General features: G+C 54.8%; 6 protein-coding genes across 6 annotated transcripts; 4 read left to right on the top strand and 2 right to left on the bottom strand.

Moving 5' to 3' along the window:
• The first annotated feature begins 158 nt into the window (after positions 1-158).
• Positions 159-3,181, top strand: KVR01_002834 (tRNA (guanine26-N2)-dimethyltransferase). The gene has a single exon (XM_044785021.1). It carries the CDS (start codon positions 528-530, stop codon positions 2,721-2,723), a length of 2,196 nt encoding a protein of 731 aa, XP_044647849.1. The 5' UTR covers positions 159-527; the 3' UTR covers positions 2,724-3,181.
• Positions 3,182-3,216: 35 nt separating this feature from the next.
• Positions 3,217-7,272, bottom strand: KVR01_002194 (uncharacterized protein). The gene is made up of 6 exons (XM_044781616.1): positions 6,743-7,272; positions 6,578-6,667; positions 6,237-6,518; positions 6,050-6,140; positions 4,710-5,993; positions 3,217-4,658 (listed from the first exon to the last, which is right to left on the bottom strand). The coding sequence occupies exons 1-6, from the start codon at positions 6,869-6,871 to the stop codon at positions 3,622-3,624; spliced, it is 2,913 nt and encodes a 970-aa protein (XP_044647209.1). The 5' UTR covers positions 6,872-7,272; the 3' UTR covers positions 3,217-3,621.
• Positions 7,273-7,547: 275 nt separating this feature from the next.
• On the top strand, positions 7,548-8,003 carry KVR01_002377 (mRNA splicing protein SME1; the record flags this gene model as incomplete). Its single annotated transcript, XM_044782568.1, has 3 exons — positions 7,548-7,670; positions 7,764-7,887; positions 7,948-8,003. The coding sequence occupies 3 exons, from the start codon at positions 7,548-7,550 to the stop codon at positions 8,001-8,003; spliced, it is 303 nt and encodes a 100-aa protein (XP_044647392.1).
• Positions 8,004-8,065: 62 nt separating this feature from the next.
• Positions 8,066-8,967, bottom strand: KVR01_003931 (5-formyltetrahydrofolate cyclo-ligase; the record flags this gene model as incomplete). Its single annotated transcript, XM_044793358.1, has 3 exons — positions 8,066-8,147; positions 8,201-8,771; positions 8,847-8,967. 3 exons carry the CDS (start codon positions 8,965-8,967, stop codon positions 8,066-8,068), a joined length of 774 nt encoding a protein of 257 aa, XP_044648946.1.
• A 1,517-nt stretch (positions 8,968-10,484) lies between these two features.
• KVR01_003424 (uncharacterized protein) lies at positions 10,485-14,010 on the top strand (the record flags this gene model as incomplete). The annotated part of the gene is made up of 1 exon (XM_044792322.1): positions 10,485-14,010. The coding sequence occupies one exon, from the start codon at positions 10,485-10,487 to the stop codon at positions 13,698-13,700; it is 3,216 nt and encodes a 1,071-aa protein (XP_044648439.1). The 3' UTR covers positions 13,701-14,010.
• Positions 14,011-14,334: 324 nt separating this feature from the next.
• On the top strand, positions 14,335-15,896 carry KVR01_002068 (uncharacterized protein). The gene has a single exon (XM_044783727.1). It carries the CDS (start codon positions 14,349-14,351, stop codon positions 15,396-15,398), a length of 1,050 nt encoding a protein of 349 aa, XP_044647083.1. The 5' UTR covers positions 14,335-14,348; the 3' UTR covers positions 15,399-15,896.
• The last annotated feature ends 1,708 nt before the right edge of the window (positions 15,897-17,604 follow it).

Below are 17,604 nucleotides of genomic sequence, written 5' to 3' on the forward strand. Positions count from 1 at the left end.
AAGAGTAAAAAGTGGCCGCGTGAGTCATATGAAGCCCTTTTGCCAAAGCGTGAGCCAGAGGAGCTGACCGCGCAAAGGGAAAGGTATATGTGATGAGTAGAATGAAAAGGAGATTTCTGATCTGTAATCCATGCATATCTTCTCAACAGAAACAACCTGCATAGTGTTGCCACCCCCCGAGATCTCCAGTCTGATCTTTGACAGCCGTGTAAGTGAACATAATCCTAGAACAGCAGCCTCCACCCCCTGGAAAGGCTCTCCACAGATCTCGGATCGTCCCGCTGTCAACCGACCTTTGGGGCAGTGGGGGTCCCAAGCAGCAGCTGAGCGCCTGTGCTCAGAAGCTAAAATTTATCCCTGACCGCCCAGCGGCAAAACTTAATTTCTGAAGATCGGCAGACGGCCTGAGTGACGAACTTTACCGAATTTCAGGCTCACCCCGCCAGCAACCCAAGCAAATAGCAAATAGCAAGGCGCAAAGCCACCTCGCCCTCCAGGTCGCCCCCCAGCACCGGTCGACTACCCGCATGCTCTCGCGCCTCTCCCCGGCTGTTTTCTCCAGGCTGCGCGCGGGGTGTGTGACTCAATTGGCGAAGACGACCGCGTTCCCCCCTCCAAATCTGCGAACCATGGCGTCGCAAGCAGACATCGACGACCCGCCGGCGGCCGGCCAGCTCGTCTACCACGATGGCAAGCGATATACGACAGTCCAGGAGGGTGGCGCATACATTCTCGTGCCCGAGTCGGCAAAGCTCGCGGCCGACCAGAAGGACATACGGAACAAGGACGGGCCTGTCCAGTCCGTCTTTTACAACCCGATCCAGCAGTTTAACCGCGACCTGACAGTCCTTGCGATCAAGGCGTACGGGGAGGAGATGGTGGAGAAGAAGAAGGCCAAGATCGAGGCAAGGAGACAATTTCAAGCTGGTAAGAAGAGGAAGCGACAAGGAGACAAGAACACAGACGGCCCGAATAAAGCTGCCAGGGTCGACGGTGCACCTGCGACTAACGAAACGACGGCCACCACCGCAGGCGCCGACGCTGTGGTACAAGAAGAGAACAAGTCGATACCAGCAGAAGCCGAGGATCCTGCCCAGGAAGCCCAGCCTACCACCGCGCAGCCCACGAATAGCAATGGCCCTGGGCCGCAAAAAGGCGAGGACGCGGTCGCGGGAGATGCTCCTGTCGAGGGCCAAGGCGAGCAGGCAAATGGAGGCGCAGACGGGCAAAATGCTCAGCAAAATAAGAGAGAGACCAAGCCGACCTTCACGATCCTAGACGCCTTGTCCGCCACCGGCCTGCGCGCCCTGAGATATGCCCAGGAGATGCCCTTCGTCACCAAGGTCACCGCCAACGACCTCGACGCCTCCGCGGTCGAGTCGATCAGGCTCAACGTGCGCCACAACAAACTGCAGGACAAGATCCAGGTCAACCACGGCGACGCCATCGTCCACATGTACACCAAGATAGCCGCGCACCAGACGCTCACCGACAAGGACAAGGCCAAGGGCAAGCACGAGAAGTACGACGTCGTGGACCTCGACCCCTACGGCACCGCCGCCGTGTTCCTCGACGCCGCCGTGCAGGCGGTCCGCGACGACGGCGGCCTCCTGTGCGTGACGTGCACCGACGCCGGGGTGTGGGCGTCCAACGGCTACCCGGAGAAGGCCTTTGCCCTGTACGGCGGCATCCCCGTCAAGGGCCACTTCTCGCACGAGGCCGGCCTGCGCCTGATCCTGCACGCCATCTCGACGTCGGCCGCCCGCTACGGGCTGTCCATCGAGCCGCTCCTGTCGCTGTCCATCGACTTTTACGCGCGCGTCTTCGTGCGGGTGTCGCGGTCCCCCGCGGCCGTCAAGTTCACCGCCGGCAAGACCATGCTCGTGTACAACTGCGACGTGGGCTGCGGCGCCTGGGCGACGCAGCTCCTCCTGCGCAACAGGGCGCAGCAGAACAGGACCGGCTCCGGGTCCTTCTACAAGCACCAGATGGCCCAGGCCCCGACCGCCGACCAGCTCTGCGCCCACTGCGGCACCAGGATGCACCTCGCGGGCCCCATGTACGGCGGCCGCCTGCACTCGCCCGAGTTCGTCAGGCGCGTCCTCGACGGGCTGCCCGGCGCGAGCACGGAGACGTACGGCACCACGGAGCGCATAAGGGGCATGCTGACCACGGCGCTCGAGGAGCACCTGGAGGAGGCCGCCGCCCCTGCTGCCGGGGGTGACGAGGCCGCGGCCGCGGCGCCGAGGCCCCCAAAGTCCAAGGACGACGCGCTGGCCGAGGTAGAGCCGTACCCCTTCTTCCTCCTGCCCCAGGCGCTCGCCCGCGCCGTGCACTGCGCCACGCCGCCCGAGGACGCGTTCAAGGGCGCCCTCAGGGGGCTGGGCTACCGCGTGACCCGCAGCCACTGCAAGCCCGGGAGCATCAAGACCGACGCGCCCTGGGCCGTGATCTGGCACGTCATGCGGGAGTGGGTCCGCCAGAAGGCGCCCGTCAAGGAGGCCAACATCAAGCCCGGGTCGCCGGGGTACCGGCTGCTGGGGCTTGACGCCAAGGAGAAGGAGGGGGGGAAGGAGGGGGCGGAGGAGGAGGAGGAGGAGGGGAAGCCACAGGTCGTCTTTGACGAGAAGCTCGGCCGGGAGAAGAACAGGACGAGGCTCGTCAGGTACCAGACCAACCCGCGGGAGAACTGGGGCCCCATGAACCGGGCCAAGGGCCAGTGAAGGGGCGCACCCATCAACCTCCCCAGGTCATCTCGGAAGGAAATGTGTGGAGATCCCGGCGGGTTTGAAGACAATTGGCTGCGGCTCAATGGTCCAAGACGAACGACGGAAACACATACAGAAACCGCCTGGCTTCCAACGAGGCCACAATAAGCCATGACAGGCGTCACACGAAATCCGTCCGCCAGTAGGTAGACGGCGGGCCCATGCACTGGAAAACCTAAAGCGCACTTCTGGTGTCTGGCCATACGTGGCCGCGATCTCAGACTCGGTCGGCTACGCGACTCGTAAAAGAGAGCGGGAAATGTAGCAAAAAAGTTGAAAGCAGTGTAGGAAGCGATTTAACAGATAGAGGCAGTTAGTTGGAGAGTTTTTTTTGAGTTGTAGCTACGCCGATTTGTCTATCGATGGCGATCCGTCCAAGACCACCCGCCAATGTATCAGTATCACATCATCAACCCACCATCCGCGCCCCCATGTCCCCATTTCCCTCCCCTGTTTTATCGTCGTGCCTCCCTCTCTCTGTGTTGCTCCATGGGCTTGCCCCGGGGTATGGTGACATTTCGCCCGGCGGGTCACGATTCGTCCATATCACCAGCTCATGGTTCCGGCATGTGTGTGCGTGCCCCTCTCAGCCTCCGCTACCCTCGCCCCAGACTACGAGTCGATTGCATGGCGACTTCATCCGCCGTTCGTTGGCGCATCTTGACGCAATGTAGCCTTCGATTGTCTTCCATTCCCAAGTTGACATGAGGGATCATATCCCCCGCCTGCCACGTTGCCCTTCTCGAGATATCGATGCCCAGGCTAAACTACCGCCAACTAGTTCTATTGATACTCTTTCTTCGATAATTCGCCTCCCTCTGCATTACAAAAGTCCTCCCGCGTGATCGAGAAACTATCCCTCATAATGGAAGCGAGCGCCCTCCAGCTGCCCCAGCCCGTCGCGCGGGGCTACGTACCGCCTTCGGTACGTGTTAGTGAAATCCTGCAGTAGCACTCTTACCTGCCTCAGTCCGCCGGCATCGTTCGCTGACAGCCTCTCCTTGATCTTGGTGATCAGCCTGTTCGCCTCGACCGGGCTGACTGTGCCGTCGGGCAGCATCTTGATCGTCCGCTCCACCCACACGGTAGTCTCGGAGGGCAGCAGCCCGAATAGCTCGAGGAGCACACCGCTGCCGTCGGCGAAGCAGTCCCGCGGGAACGTGATCATCATGCCTGCCAGGATCGCCTTGACCAGCGGCTCACCGTGCGCCACGAGGAGTTGTTTGACGGTGGCTTGCATCTGGTCAGAGGCAGGCCCGAGCTGCATGGTAGATGCGGGGTTGCTCCCACCGTAAGTGAGCAGGTCCCGTAGGAAGTGTAATGTCGCTGAGAGTGGGTCACGCTGCTCCAGTGCCAGGGAAGAGACGGCGGCTTGGAAGATGGGGGCGAGGAGTTGCGAAAACAGCAGCTTATGAGGGTAGTAGAGCAACGCATCAGTCAGCAAACGGAAGAAGTCCTCGATGATATCGGGCAACTCCGCCGGGGGGATGTCACTCATGACCCTGAGTACGCTCGTCGCCTGGGACTCGAAAAATTGGTAGATGTTTTCGGTAATGGCGTCGTCCACGTGCTCGCGATCCTCAGAGAATTCTCGGAGGATGGCACCTGTTGCCCACAGGAAAGCACCTTGCTTGGTCTTCACAAAGCCCTCGGCAAGCTTATTGGCCAACTGCGGCAGCAGAGGTGTAATCCCTGTGCGATACGAGATGACCATGTTGCGCCAACACCTGCAAATTCTTTCACAGATGGGGGAGAAGTCGGAGAAGTTGTCCAGAACGGTAGACAGAATAGGGAAGACCTCCTGCCAGTACTTGACAGCAGGATCCTCCTGTCCGAATTCCACAACGGGAATGACATTTTGGACGAAAAGTGTGAGGAGTTGCACGTGGTCTGAGAGGTAGTCAGCATCACGTCTGATTTGGGGGGTCTGAGTGAACTTACCAGCTATTGCCAATTTGCCTGCTTCATCCGAGGCATGGTTGGCTTTCACCATCAGTCGGTTCACCAGCGGGTCGCAGTACAACTTCAGAAGCCTGTAGACCTCTTCATTCTTCTGAACGCCGACAACACTGGCGACTCCTTCGGTTACCTCTTCTTGACTCATCACTGGGAGCTTGTCAAGAATCTGGTCGTAGAATGATTGCATCTGAACGACCTGATCACTCAGCAGGCTCTTGCAATCCTGACAGAAGAACTTGATGGCCTGAGCGGCAGCGCGGACAACATCCCTGGAGTCTGCCTCGAATGAGGTGATGATGTAGTTGAACTGTGGTTGCAGGAACTCGGGGTGGTGTGCGGTCCACTCAGTGTAGCGCCCAAAGACCATGATGGTAGCGAAACGCAACTTCTCATGGCTTGGCATCTGCACCAGCAGTGGCATCAGTTGTGGCAAGACAGTACTCTCGTCCTTCTCAACCATCCGTCCCAATGCGCGCATAGCGAACACGGGAGCCTCGAGTTCTTGCCAATGTGGCACTGATGTTGCAGTTGCGCCACTTGCATACTTCTGCATCCACAGCTTGATGGCGTCGAGAACCTTGGTCAAGCAATCCGCCACGCCCAATACCTGACAGCAGTCCTTGAGTGTGTCTCCCATATGATGACGGAATTCTCGGAACTTCTCCTCCTGCTCGCGGTCACCGTCGAAAAGGTCGAGCTCGTTTCCAGTGTCGGATTCGGGATATTCCAGATGCTTTAAAAGAACAACCACCAACTGAGCGTAGACATCGTAGAGGTGCATCCTGGCCTCAACGTACCGCTCCATGACGATCATTTGCTTCAGCTCGTACCAAAAGTTGAAGGTATGCTCGATCACATCTCGGTCCTTGTCCCTGCCGGCGCATTCCAAGATGATGTCGACAAGAGGTCGGAAATGCGTTGGCTCACGAGCGATGATGACCACCCATGAGTCCCCAGCTTCAGCAAAGATGCGTGTCAGGGCTTTGAACGCCTCAGTGTCCTCTTCCTCAGCCGCCTTCTGCATCTTCGGCCGCAATGCGATGATCCTGGGCAGGAGGATCTGGATCATCTCCAAGTTGTCGTCCACGTCCCTGGTTTCTCGGCAGATAGCAGCGAGGCACTCGGCGGCGGATTCCAAGCAGTTGTCATTGTCCAAAGCGCTGATCACAATGTTGAGGAGCGAAGACTTCCCGATGGTGTCGATAGGGATCTCACGCAGCCACGAGGTTATGCATTCCATCAGCTGGGGGTTGTGAGCAGCGTCGGCTGCGGAGAATCAGCAATGACACCAGCAACACGGGGTTTCAGTTGCAGTGACTCACCTGATGACTGGGCGTAATTGATGAATATGTTGATGACTTGCTCCGCGTTGTCGGCCAAGAGCTCAGTGGTTCTCTCAATGAGCTCATCTTCCTAGCAATCCAGGTTGATTAGAGACTGTACCGTCCTTCAGAATACCACAGTGGTGTCGGAATGGGTGATCGGGTCGTCGTATGGCGATCCACGTACAGAGAGGTTAATTTTACGGCCTTCGGTCACCTCTTCTGGGAGAACTCGGAGAAAGTCGAGGATGGCTCCAGCACTCTGAGCATCGCTTCCAAGGGCGGATACAACAGTGGGCAGGACATCCTTCCAGGACCGCAGCTGTATCGCCAGTATTGCTAAGCAGACGCAGAGTTGCACCCGGACTGGTTTGGGCCCGGCGGCAAACTTCTTGAGGAGGAGGAGGATCTGGTCGCGAAGGGCAGGCAGGTCGCTCTCGGGCACTTGTGTAAGAAGATCGTAGGTAATCTACCGAAGGCATGTCAGTCGAGATCGGCGGGGTGCTGCATCGCCCGGTCGGGTAATACCTTTCCCTTCAGCGTTGTCGCCGCGAACAGCATGGCCTCGGCCTCGGTGCTGGACTGGAGGATCGTGAGGGTGGTTGTCCAGGCATCTTTCTACAAGGCATGTTAGCGACGCGCAATGTGGTCGCGGTGGGCCGCGTGTGACATGTTGCGCAAGGCCGTCCCTACCGATTTTTGGAACTTGGTCAGGTAGTCCATCGCAACCTTCTTCTTCTCCGGCTCTCCGCCACGCATGGTCGTCATGGCCGCCAGAATCGTGTCTGGGGCGAACGAGTCGGCCGAACCGTTGGCAGCCATGGTGTCTGATACACGGTGGCAGCAAGAGGGGGAATAGTCGGCTTGGATGGCTGTGCAGGTGGGTGGGTTGCGACTAGAGCAGCTACGCTGCTTGCAATGGGAGGGGCGCCAGCAGTCTCCTTGAGGGGGCGTCGGAGTTGAGGGAAAAAGAGGGCGGCAGGTGAGGAACAACGGACGACAAAAAGATTGGATCACTTGCAGGCGCGAGGCAGAAGACCAGGCAGTGCAGGTTTGCTGTCGTGGGGTTGGGTTGTGGTTGTCTTTGGTAGCAAATGTCCAGAAGAAGGCGGCGGCGGCGTGCCCCTCCGAAATTCAACGTCAGATTGTCGCCTTGGTCCTCTCTGCTTGCAGCTGCATGTACACACCACCGTACGCTATATCTGGGCGGCGGATGACAGCAGGGGCCATCCCAGCCTTGGACCTCTGGCCAGCTTTCGCGACCTCTGGCGGCCTGTGTTTGGGCCAGCAATAATTTTAGCGCCACTTTCCGTTAGGCGGCAGGCATCCCGGTCGCCCAGCTCTGAACTTCGCGACAGGCTGCGCGCAACACAACCTAGGTAACCAACTCCACGCGACAGCTCCCCAGCCATCGACATCTGGCTCTCGAAACCGAACGACCTGCCGTCGAACACCCGAGTCTCATTCACACCGACCTCGAACAAGCAAATCCACAACCATGACGGGACGCGGAGGCGGAAGAGCAGGTGGAGGCGGTCGCCGAGTGCTGCTCCCGCCCATCAACTTCATTTTCAAGCTTCTCCAGCAGCACTCAGTTGTTCAGATATGGCTGTATGAGCAGGTATGTCTGATCCTGGTCATCCTGGAGGATTCTGCTACCCAACCACTGCCCAGACTTTTAGGTATCATGCTAATTGATTCATTGTTGCCACAGCTCGCCATCCGCATAGAAGGCAAGATCCGAGGATTCGACGAGTTCATGAACCTGGTGATCGACGACGCAGTTGAGGTCAAGCAAATCACGAAGACGAATGATAAGGAGGAGAGGAAGAACCTGGGTATGCAGCTGTTCCTGCTGCCTGGTACAGTTGGTTTGATTTGAGCTAACCCTGCCACAGGTCAAATCCTGTTGAAAGGTGATAACGTGTCTCTGATCCAGAGCTTGTCGGGGTAAAGTGAATGGTACAATATTGAGCGACGAGATATCCGTGCGGACAATCGCACAGTCGAGATTTTTCATCCCGAATAGCCTAAGGATTGGGAGCCGACGCCAGGGAGCGGAGCATACTGGTTGGAGTTCAGGAAAGGACCGGTACGGCTGTCTTGATGTCTCCATTTCCCAAGATCAGCCCGTGCAGAGGCTGATCATACGGCCCGACAGGAACCTCGTCCGTCGCAGAGGACAGGAACTGCTCCTTGAGGCCCAGGCCATAGAGCAATACAGAAGGTCCTTGTTGGTTCAACGCCTGCAGTTTCTCCGCATACCGTTCGAGGAAGAAGTCATAGAAGCCCCTGCCGTGCCCGAGCCGTCTGACGTCCTTGGACCCGGGGGCCACGTCGAAGGCGACCCCGGGCATGAGGATCAGGTCCAGAGTAGCTTCGTCTGAGTGATGTGCATCGGAACCACCCAATATCCTCTGCCGCGAATGGACTGTGGCAGGGTCTATGCTTGGAATGCCCCATTTGTCACGCTTGAGAGACTGGTAATCCTGGAGACTGTCGAGCCGGACCATGTCCATCACCCTCGTCGGTGTGGTGCTGCCTGCTGTAGGCAAAGGGGACTTGTGCAGATAAGGAACAAATACCTGCTTCCCCAGGGCCAGAGCGTGCTGGACGATAGCATCGGTCTGGACCTCTGCGGAAGGCATCGAAAGGAAGACACTAATACGCTTTGCACCAAGGTAAGGCTCGAAGGCGAGCAATTTGGTGTGAATGACATGGCCTATTTCCTACTCAGCACTTGAAATATTCATGCACGTCGCCAATGGCCTCCCAGGCCACGTAGAACCAGACGTACTCTGCTCGTTGACGGCCTCCATCGGGAGAGCAGCCAGCTTCTGCTTCATGGCAGAGCGCAGCTGCTGTTTGGCAGTGAACAGGGCGGCGTTCATTTCTACGGCTTTGGGTTTCCCACTCATTGGTGCAATGCTGTGGGAAGAGAAGGTTGGTGTGTTGTGGTGTGGCTGGCTTCCTTCCGAAGTCGCAGTTGGTGTACTGTAGATCAGGTTCCTGCAAAGGTGGGAGGGGCGGGAAACAAGTCGCAGCTTGGTAGTTCGCCTCGTCCCCCTGCCCGTTCGTTGTGGATATTGGAGGTTGGCTGCAAGTTGGCGACAAGCCACACCTTGTTCCTGATGCACTGCTGTCCTGTGTATCTAACCGAGTGCGGTTGAGTAAGAAGCAGAGCGAGTGAGTGAGTGACTCAGCGGGAAGAGATTTCGTTTTCTGAGGCCGGTACCCGCAACGTGGATTTCCCTGTCGTGGGGGTCTGCTCGGATATGTGAAGATAGATACCTAGGCGACTATGGCTATTCGCACGATGCAAGCACTTACACCTGGCTAGTGGATGTATCTATCACACATATTTGCCGAAGCATGTACCGTGTAAGTGGGTGTTTGGATTGAAATGAGACGACGGCAAAAAAGGACTGCGACCATCGGACGTCGGATGACGGGAGTGCCCTTTCCTCGGCACAATGATGCGATGGAGTGGGAGGGAGAGCTGAGTTATCTTATCAATCACATCAACAAGGTTGCATGCCAGAGACGGGCTGGGAGGGCTGACGGGAGACGAGGTGGCAGGGTTCTCTTTTTACAAGCACACCCGCCACATCCGCCAGCAACTGACGGTAGGTAACAAGGTTCAGACGGTTAAGAATTAGCATGTGCTGTTGCTGTCGTGTCAACTGACTTGCTGGCTTCGACTTCCTCGCATCCAAGGCCGACCTGTCAGCCCTGGTACAGCTTGTACGGAGCAGGTCTACAGCAGCCACACCCAGCCTTGTCATCGTCACACAGTGCTGAACGCGAGGCGGGCATCTCGTCTATCGCCCCATCTTGGGCTCCAGCTGTATCTTCTCCCAGGTGGCTGGCTGGGCTGCCACGAATTATTAGTCGCCTCTTGTCGCTCTCTATCGGTCACTTTCGGACGACCGCATACACGGTCGTGCATGTCAATCCCGGCCTAGCAGCACTGCTAGTCTTACCACCTGCCTGCCTGCCTGCCACCATCGGCCAGTCTTGCAATTTCCGTGTCAGAAAGTCATCAGACAGCTGCAATCCTGCTGCCTCGCCTGCTCGCTACTGCCCCTGCTGCCGCAGTACCCTGTCAGCTGGTGCACATCCCACGCCTCGTCTCTCGTCCAGGCCCATGCCATTACGTTACGTTTCATCGCGTCCGTCGGCTGCCAATACTTGCGCTAAGCGCCCCTCGGCCTCGTGTCGACAATCAAGACTTTCCTACCACGCGCGGTACCCATCAGCTCCACCGACTGTGGCTGCAGACTGCAGGTACACCCCCCCTCCCAGCGGCCGCATATCGTCCTGCGCGCTGCATGCACTTGCACTTGCTTGCCCCCTCCCCTATCGGCGGATCAGATAAGATCTCTGCACAGTACTGCTAGTTCTTCCTGTTCGTTCGCCTTGCCTTTCGTCGCATATGACGCATCAAGGCGGCACGCACACGGAGGGTACCCCTGGGTTTGACTTGGGTTCAGACTCAGACCCCCGTGCCACCGCTGCTGCCGGTCAGATCCAGCCTCATCAGCTGCACTCCATCCCAATCCCTTTGCGCCCTCTGCCGGGGTCGTCAAGTCACCGTCCCACTCCCACGCCTGCTCTGTCACAGCTGCGGGACAATCCGCTGCCTGCCGTTTCCGACCCACCATCCCACCCTTCTTCCATCCTCAAAACCGACCCATCCTCCGCTCCTGCCTCCCCGGATGCCTCTTGCGACCTCTCAAATGGCACAGACACCGACACCCACTCTGCTCATTCTGGAGGAGACACTGACAACGAGAGCTCGAATGTCGCCGCCGCTCGACCTTCCGACCAGCTCCCCATGCAACTCCTAAACAAGGCCCCGCCCTTCCTGCGCTCCTCGCCAGGCTTCCGCTCGCCATCCTACGGTGCCGTGCCGCTCGGCTCCGCGGGTGACGTCCCGGCCGCCTCCGAGGCCAGCAATGACGCAGGCGAGGGCTCCAGCGACGGGGACAGCCGCGGTGGTGATACGCGTACTACAAGACCAGCCAAGTCCCACTCGTCGCTGAGGAAATCCGTGTCACGGGGCCGCCTCTCGCGCTCGTCAGAAGAGCTGGCCAGCTCCACAGTAGTCGGCGGGATAGAGGGCCGATATGCGGTGACCGAGTCGTCCTTGGCAAGCGACGTGCTCGCCGACCCAAAGAATTCCGGGTCAGAAGATGAGGACGACGACAGTGTTGGCGTTTCAATACCACCGGACGACGACGAGGACCCTCCCGACAACTCGCCCTACCCACAAGTCCGCGCTTCAGTGGCTCCCTACGACAACACGACCCTGTCGATATCAACACCTCGCATGTGGACTCTCAGCGTTCTGTTTTCAATTCTTGGATCTTCGACCAACTTGTTCTTTTCTTTGAGATACCCCAGTGTTTCCATTACGCCTGTCATAGCGTTGTTACTTGTTCATCCTCTCGGCCTGCTTTGGGACTTGACTCTGAAGCGTCGCGACGATCCTCCCGAGGAGTTCATCGACGGTAATCTGTCTGGTGGCGCCGGATCCTCGACCGTGCCCTTGAATGAGGACGACCCTGTCCTCAACTCAACCCCGCGAACAAGACTTGGCCGTCTACGACTGTGGCTGGCGCAAGGCCGGTGGAACGAGAAGGAGCATGCCTGTGTCTATGTTAGCAGCAACGTCTCTTTCGGCTTTGCCTTCGCCACCGATGATATTGTCGAGCAAACGCAGTTTTACAAACAGGATGCCAGCATCGTCTACCAGCTACTCCTGACCCTGTCGACCCAAATCCTGGGCTACGCGTTCGCTGGCTTGACGAGGCGCTTCTTGGTTCGACCTAGCGGCATGATCTGGCCGAGCACGCTCATGTCGGCCGCCATGTTCACGACCCTTCACAAGGAGGAGAACAAACCGGCAGACGGATGGCGCATAAGCCGGTGGAACTTCTTCTACGTCGTCTGGACCGTGTCATTCCTCTTCTACTTCTTCCCGGGTCTGTTGATGCCGTGCTTGAGCTACTTCAACGTTCTCACATGGTTCGCGCCGAAGAATGTCGTGGTAGCCAACCTCTTTGGTGTCACGTCCGGCCTCGGGCTGTTCCCTGTCACGTTCGACTGGGCTCAGATAGCCTATATCGGGAGCCCTTTGCTCACGCCCTTCTGGGCTGCCATGAACGTCGTCGGTGGACTGGTCCTTGTCATGTGGATCATCGCACCCATTGCATACTACAGCAACTGGCTGTACTCTTCGTACATGCCTATTCTTTCGGCAGCCGTGTTCGACAATACCGGCAAGGTCTACGACGTCAGCAAAATTCTAACAAAAGATTTTCTGTTTGACAAGGAGGCATACCAGAACTACAGCCGAGTCTTCCTCCCCATCACATATGTCCTGAGCTACGGTGTTCAGTTTGCTGGGCTGGCAGCATTGCTCACTCACACGGCTTGCTGGCATGGGCACGACATTTGGACACAGTGGACCAGGTCCCTGAAGGAGGCGAAGGACGAATCAAAGGCTGCGTATCAGCCACTTGCGAACGAACCAGGAGATTCAGCGGGCCGAAGGCCGAATGAGAACGGCGTGCGACAACGCAGAAGCATGTCCATGTCGAACTCAAATTCTGGCCTGGAGGGCTTGATGAACCGGGAGGATGTCCACAATCGGTTGATGAAGCGGTACAAGGATGCCCCGATCACATGGTATCTGATCACTTTCGCTACGATGCTGGTGGTGGGCATATTTGTCGTCGAGTACTACCCAATCCATCTCCCTTGGTACGGGCTTCTGCTTGCGCTGGGGATTTGCACCATTCTCTTTATCCCCATCGGCATCATCATGGCGGTCACCAACCAGCACAGCAGTATTTACCTGATTTGCCAACTGGTCTGCGGGGCTGTTTTCCCGGGTCGCCCGGTTGCCAACATGGTTTTCGTCACCTACGGCTACATCTCGTCCTCTCAGGGTATCAAGTTTGCGGCTGATCTCAAACTCGGCCACTACATGAAGATCCCGCCCAGGACCTTATTCTGGGTCCAGATGGTGGCGACGATTATCTCGTCTCTGACGCAGATTGGGGTGTTGAACTGGATGTTTGTCAATGTTCCTGGCATCTGCACTCCCGAGGCGATCAACGGCTTCACGTGTCCACTTGCCAGAGTTCATTTCAACGGTTCCATTCTCTGGGGTGTTGTCGGACCTGCCGAGTTCTTCGGGCCCAACGCGACCTACCGACCGCTGGTCTGGTGTTTCCTGCTGGGGGCGGTCGCACCGATCCCACTGTATTTCTACAGCCGAAACAAAAAGAAGAGCATCGTTCGCAAGATCAACCTCCCGGTACTGTTTGGTTCTTTGAGCTGGATACCGCCTGCGACTGGCCTCAACTTCTCGGTCTGGGCCGTTGTCTGCTACTTCTTCAACTACCTGATCAAGAATAGGGCACAGGCGTGGTGGGCCAAATACACAATGACGTTGAGTGCAGCCCTGGACTCTGGGCTCGCGTTTGGCATCGTCGTGGTCTTCTTTGGCCTTATCTACCCTGGCTGGACCAAGAACTTCAGTTGGTGGGGCACGGAGGTGTACAAGCAAGGCTGCGACTGGCAGGCCTGCTCTTACAACACCGTCCCCGAGGGTGGTCGCTTTGGGCCCGAAACGTGGTGAGCCTAGATGAGAGCGTAATTACACTCACGACCGTTGGCACAGCACACAGCGCATTTGCGAGGCAATTTGCATGGATGGAAGACACATATACACATATACGCATGAGTGACGAAATGATTACATGAATGGGGGGGTTGAAGTTACTTACACTTGGAATATTGGAGTCTTGGGAGCGGCGCACTCTTTCTTGCTGGATACTTACTGCTGGCTCCGGATGCATCATTAGCGGAGGATATCAGATAGACGCATATGCGAGTGACTAGGACAGAACACCCCGCGAGGTCAAAATGGCACTCAAACGTCTCGGGAGCTTATTTCGTGTCAGCCACTACCGTGCTCGACCCCCACCCCACGCCTTTCCCCCTGATGATCTGGCCTTGTCCTGTATGTACGAGTCACTATTCTGAGACAATGCAGACTGAAGTTCTTGTGATGTGTTGTAGATGTCAACTGGTAGTACTCCTCCGGAAATATTCCGCGCCGTCTGGTGTGGGAATACTACATTCTGGGCGCGGTGATGACATAATGGCTCTCTTCTGGACTTGACTACAACGAGCACTTCGAGTCAACGACAGTGGAAATGCTGCGATGAAAAAGTGCCCAACTTCTAGAAAAGCACGATGAAAGTCAGAGTCGAAGACGAGATGCATGTTAAAGGTACATGTACCACGGCTGAGGGTTGGTCCACTGGGCAGAAGACCTCAAATATTGGCTAATAGCAGCACCGCGAATTACATCATAACCTACCTCCCTTTACCCTCAGCACCAAACAACGGATTACCATCCGGCCTCCCCACCCCTTTTGAACCACAGCGCGAGGGCCTCTCTTACACCAGACCAGAGACCTATGGGAGTGAAATGCCCACACTAGCAGAAGAGGCAGAGGAGCGCCTGGGCAACGAGCTAGCGCTCCTCGAGGCCATGTACCCGGAGAGCATCGCCTTCGACCCCAAGGGCCGCGAGCTAAAGTACACACCACCCGCCCCCGGCGAAGGCGATGGTCCTGTTGCTGGCAAGGGAGTTCTCGTCCTCAGGCTGCCAGATACCTACCCAGCCAGTGGCCCGCCGGACCTCATCACAGCAAGGGACGCTAGGGGCCAGGACGCCCGGGCGCAGGTGTCGGCTGCGTTCAGGGGACTTGGCGTGGGCGAGGGCGAGGGCGAGGAGGTGCTGGATGCGTACCTCCTCGCCTTCCAGGATTTGATCAACGACTCGGCGGGGAGCGGTCCAGACGGCCCAGCGGCCCCGCGGGCGGAACTGGAACACAGCAGCAGCAGTAGCAGTAGGGAGCAGCCCCAGCCCCAGCCCCAGCCCCGCAAGACGGTGGTCATCTGGCTGCACCACCTCCTAAACACAAACAAGCGCAAGCTCGCGCTGGGCCCGGCGGCCGGCGTCTCCGGGCTGACGAGGCCCGGGCACCCGGGCGCCATGGTCTTCTCCGGCCCGCGGGACGCCGTCGACGGCCACGTGGGCGAGCTGAGGGCGCAGAGGTGGCAGGCGTTCCAGGTGCGGTATGACAGCAGCGACGAGGGGGAGGGTGGAAAGGGCGCTGGCGAGGGCGCTGGCGCTGGCGCTGCTGCCTGGGCGTTTGAGCACGGCACGGGCACCCGCGAGGTCGAGAGCCTGGGCGAGATGGCGCGGGGGATCTCCGGGGCCGAGCACCGGGAGATGTTCCTGATGGTCATGGGGCTGAAGTGAGCGAGCGGGTGGCTTGGGTTTCCTGCACAGACACGGCGGTTCTGAGGTACGAATTGTCTCTTCTCTCGGGGTGGACAAGGAACCAGCCAGCCCCGGAGCGTCTGGCTCTGGCACGAGAGCAGTGTGCCGTGCTGTCTACGCTCTGCCTCGTGCTTCGAGCGCGTAACAACTTGCCCGCCTCCTTTGCTGTTCGCCGGTCCCGGGCGGGATCGTGCTGGGTCACCAAATACTCCGAGTCCTGCCCCATTTTTCAAAGCTCCAATGGGTCTATGACACAAGCTACTTTACGGACACGCAAGTCTTGTTGCAAGATCCAGTACTGCGGAGCTTGCAATAGTGATCAACAGTGTACATCTTGCGTTGCATCACTGGGGGTTTTGAAAAGCACTGAGTTGACTGACTGCGCCTAACCCGAGACAGCCCGGATCTCGGAGCAAGATACATCTAGTCAAATGCCCCCGGGCGCATCTAAATCTCAATTGATATATGTAGTATCTATCTTCTTCTTTTCTATCAAGGTGATTTTGATGCACCTGCAGATGTCATTGCTCTGGAGAATTTGACAACCTACTTCCCTCAACTGCTGGACGGCACCTGCATGATCGTTGGCTCACTGTTGATATACTCCGGTATTCTTGGGACTTTCATAGATATTCTCAAACTTAAGTATCTCACCACGTTACACTCATACAAAAAAATGAACCTCTTTGATTGAAATTGTCGCGAAGTGGCGGATATTTACGGCCTAGCGTCTGCTTCTCCAGAGGCGTGAGTGCTTATGCCCGTCGCCACCGGAAGAAACCTCGGAGCTGGGATATTTGTCTGGGCTATGACCCTGATGGGGGAGAGAAAGATGTTGGGGATCTTCCTACTTTGTTGGATTTGGGCAGGAATTGCCGACACCGAGGTGTTGTATGAGCATCTATAGCCTGAAGGGGACAAACATGGGCGTCCATATCCGCAGCATTGTGATTCTCAGCGTACTAGGCCCCATCTTGATGCCGGAGGAGCCGCCAATGATGAGTAGGGACTGACTGGCCTGCAATCGGAGGCATGGTGAGTGGAAAATTATACTACGAATACTAGTATGGCCCAAAATGGTCATGGGATTCTGTAAACCTTGAAGTCTGATTGCCCGGGCCCATCAATAAGTGAGGACGTGCGCCTGGGAATAAACCAATGGAGAACCAATGGAGCCTCAGAGATACTTGGGTAGCAAAGTAACGAGTTACCTTGACCGGACAGTCAGGGCAATCGGACAAGATAGAAAAGTCCGAATCCTTCCGTCATCTATTGGCTCATTTGTCATCCCCTGTGAATTAGGCCGAATAGTAGAACCCTCCCACAGCTTGTGCTTCTTTATAACTCTAGTCTAGCCCCCACATCCGCCCCCCCCCCTAACTAACATATTAAAGCTAATAATATTATAGAAATTATAAGGCTAAAAATCTATTAATATTAATCTATTAATATAATATTCTAACTTTATTTAAAGAAATAAATTACTATATTTATTTATATTTTATAATATTAAAATTATATTAATAATATAAAAATATTATATAATATTAAAATTATTATATAATTATTATTAAAATAAATATATTATATTTATTTTATTAATATAATTTTAATATAATTAAAAATATTATTAAATAAAAAAATATTTTTAATATTTTAAAATATTTTATATTAAATTTAAAGTTTTATTTATAAAATAATTAATATTTAAATAATATAATTAAAATAAAAATATAATAAATTATATTAAAAATTTTAATTAAAAATTTAATTTATTTTAAATATTTAAATTTAAATATAAATAATATATATATAAATTATAAATTATTTATATTTTTAATTTTATTATTAAATTAAAAATAAATAATTAAAGTTTTTAAAAAAATATAATATATTTTTAAAAATTAATTTAATTAAATTTATTATATAAAATATTTTATAATAATTTTATAATTTATTATATTTATAATATTATTTATTATTAAAAATATTTTTTATATTAATATATTAAATTATATTAATTTAAATTAATATTATTAATTTTAATATAAATTAATTTATTAAAAATTAAAATTATTATAAATTATAAATTAATTTTAATATTATTAAATATTATATATAAAATTATTATATAATTTAAATAAATTAATTAAAATAAATAAAATAAAATTATTATTTTTAAAAT

This window comes from Diaporthe batatas (assembly GCF_019321695.1).
Source record: "Diaporthe batatas strain CRI 302-4 chromosome Unknown Contig00003, whole genome shotgun sequence".
NCBI classification, from domain to species: domain Eukaryota; kingdom Fungi; phylum Ascomycota; class Sordariomycetes; order Diaporthales; family Diaporthaceae; genus Diaporthe; species Diaporthe batatas.

Excerpts from the sequence above, each read along its gene's own strand:
- KVR01_002194 (XM_044781616.1), bottom strand. The coding sequence starts at position 6,871 with ATGGCTGCCAACGGTTCGGCCGACTCGTTCGCCCCAGACACGATTCTG. Across the intron at positions 6,668-6,742 it reads TGACCAAGTTCCAAAAATCG|AAAGATGCCTGGACAACCAC; the intron begins GTAGGGACGGCC and ends CATGCCTTGTAG. Across the intron at positions 6,519-6,577 it reads CGACAACGCTGAAGGGAAAG|ATTACCTACGATCTTCTTAC; the intron begins GTATTACCCGAC and ends TGCCTTCGGTAG.
- KVR01_002834 (XM_044785021.1), top strand. The coding sequence starts at position 528 with ATGCTCTCGCGCCTCTCCCCGGCTGTTTTCTCCAGGCTGCGCGCGGGG.
- KVR01_002068 (XM_044783727.1), top strand. The coding sequence starts at position 14,349 with ATGTTAAAGGTACATGTACCACGGCTGAGGGTTGGTCCACTGGGCAGA.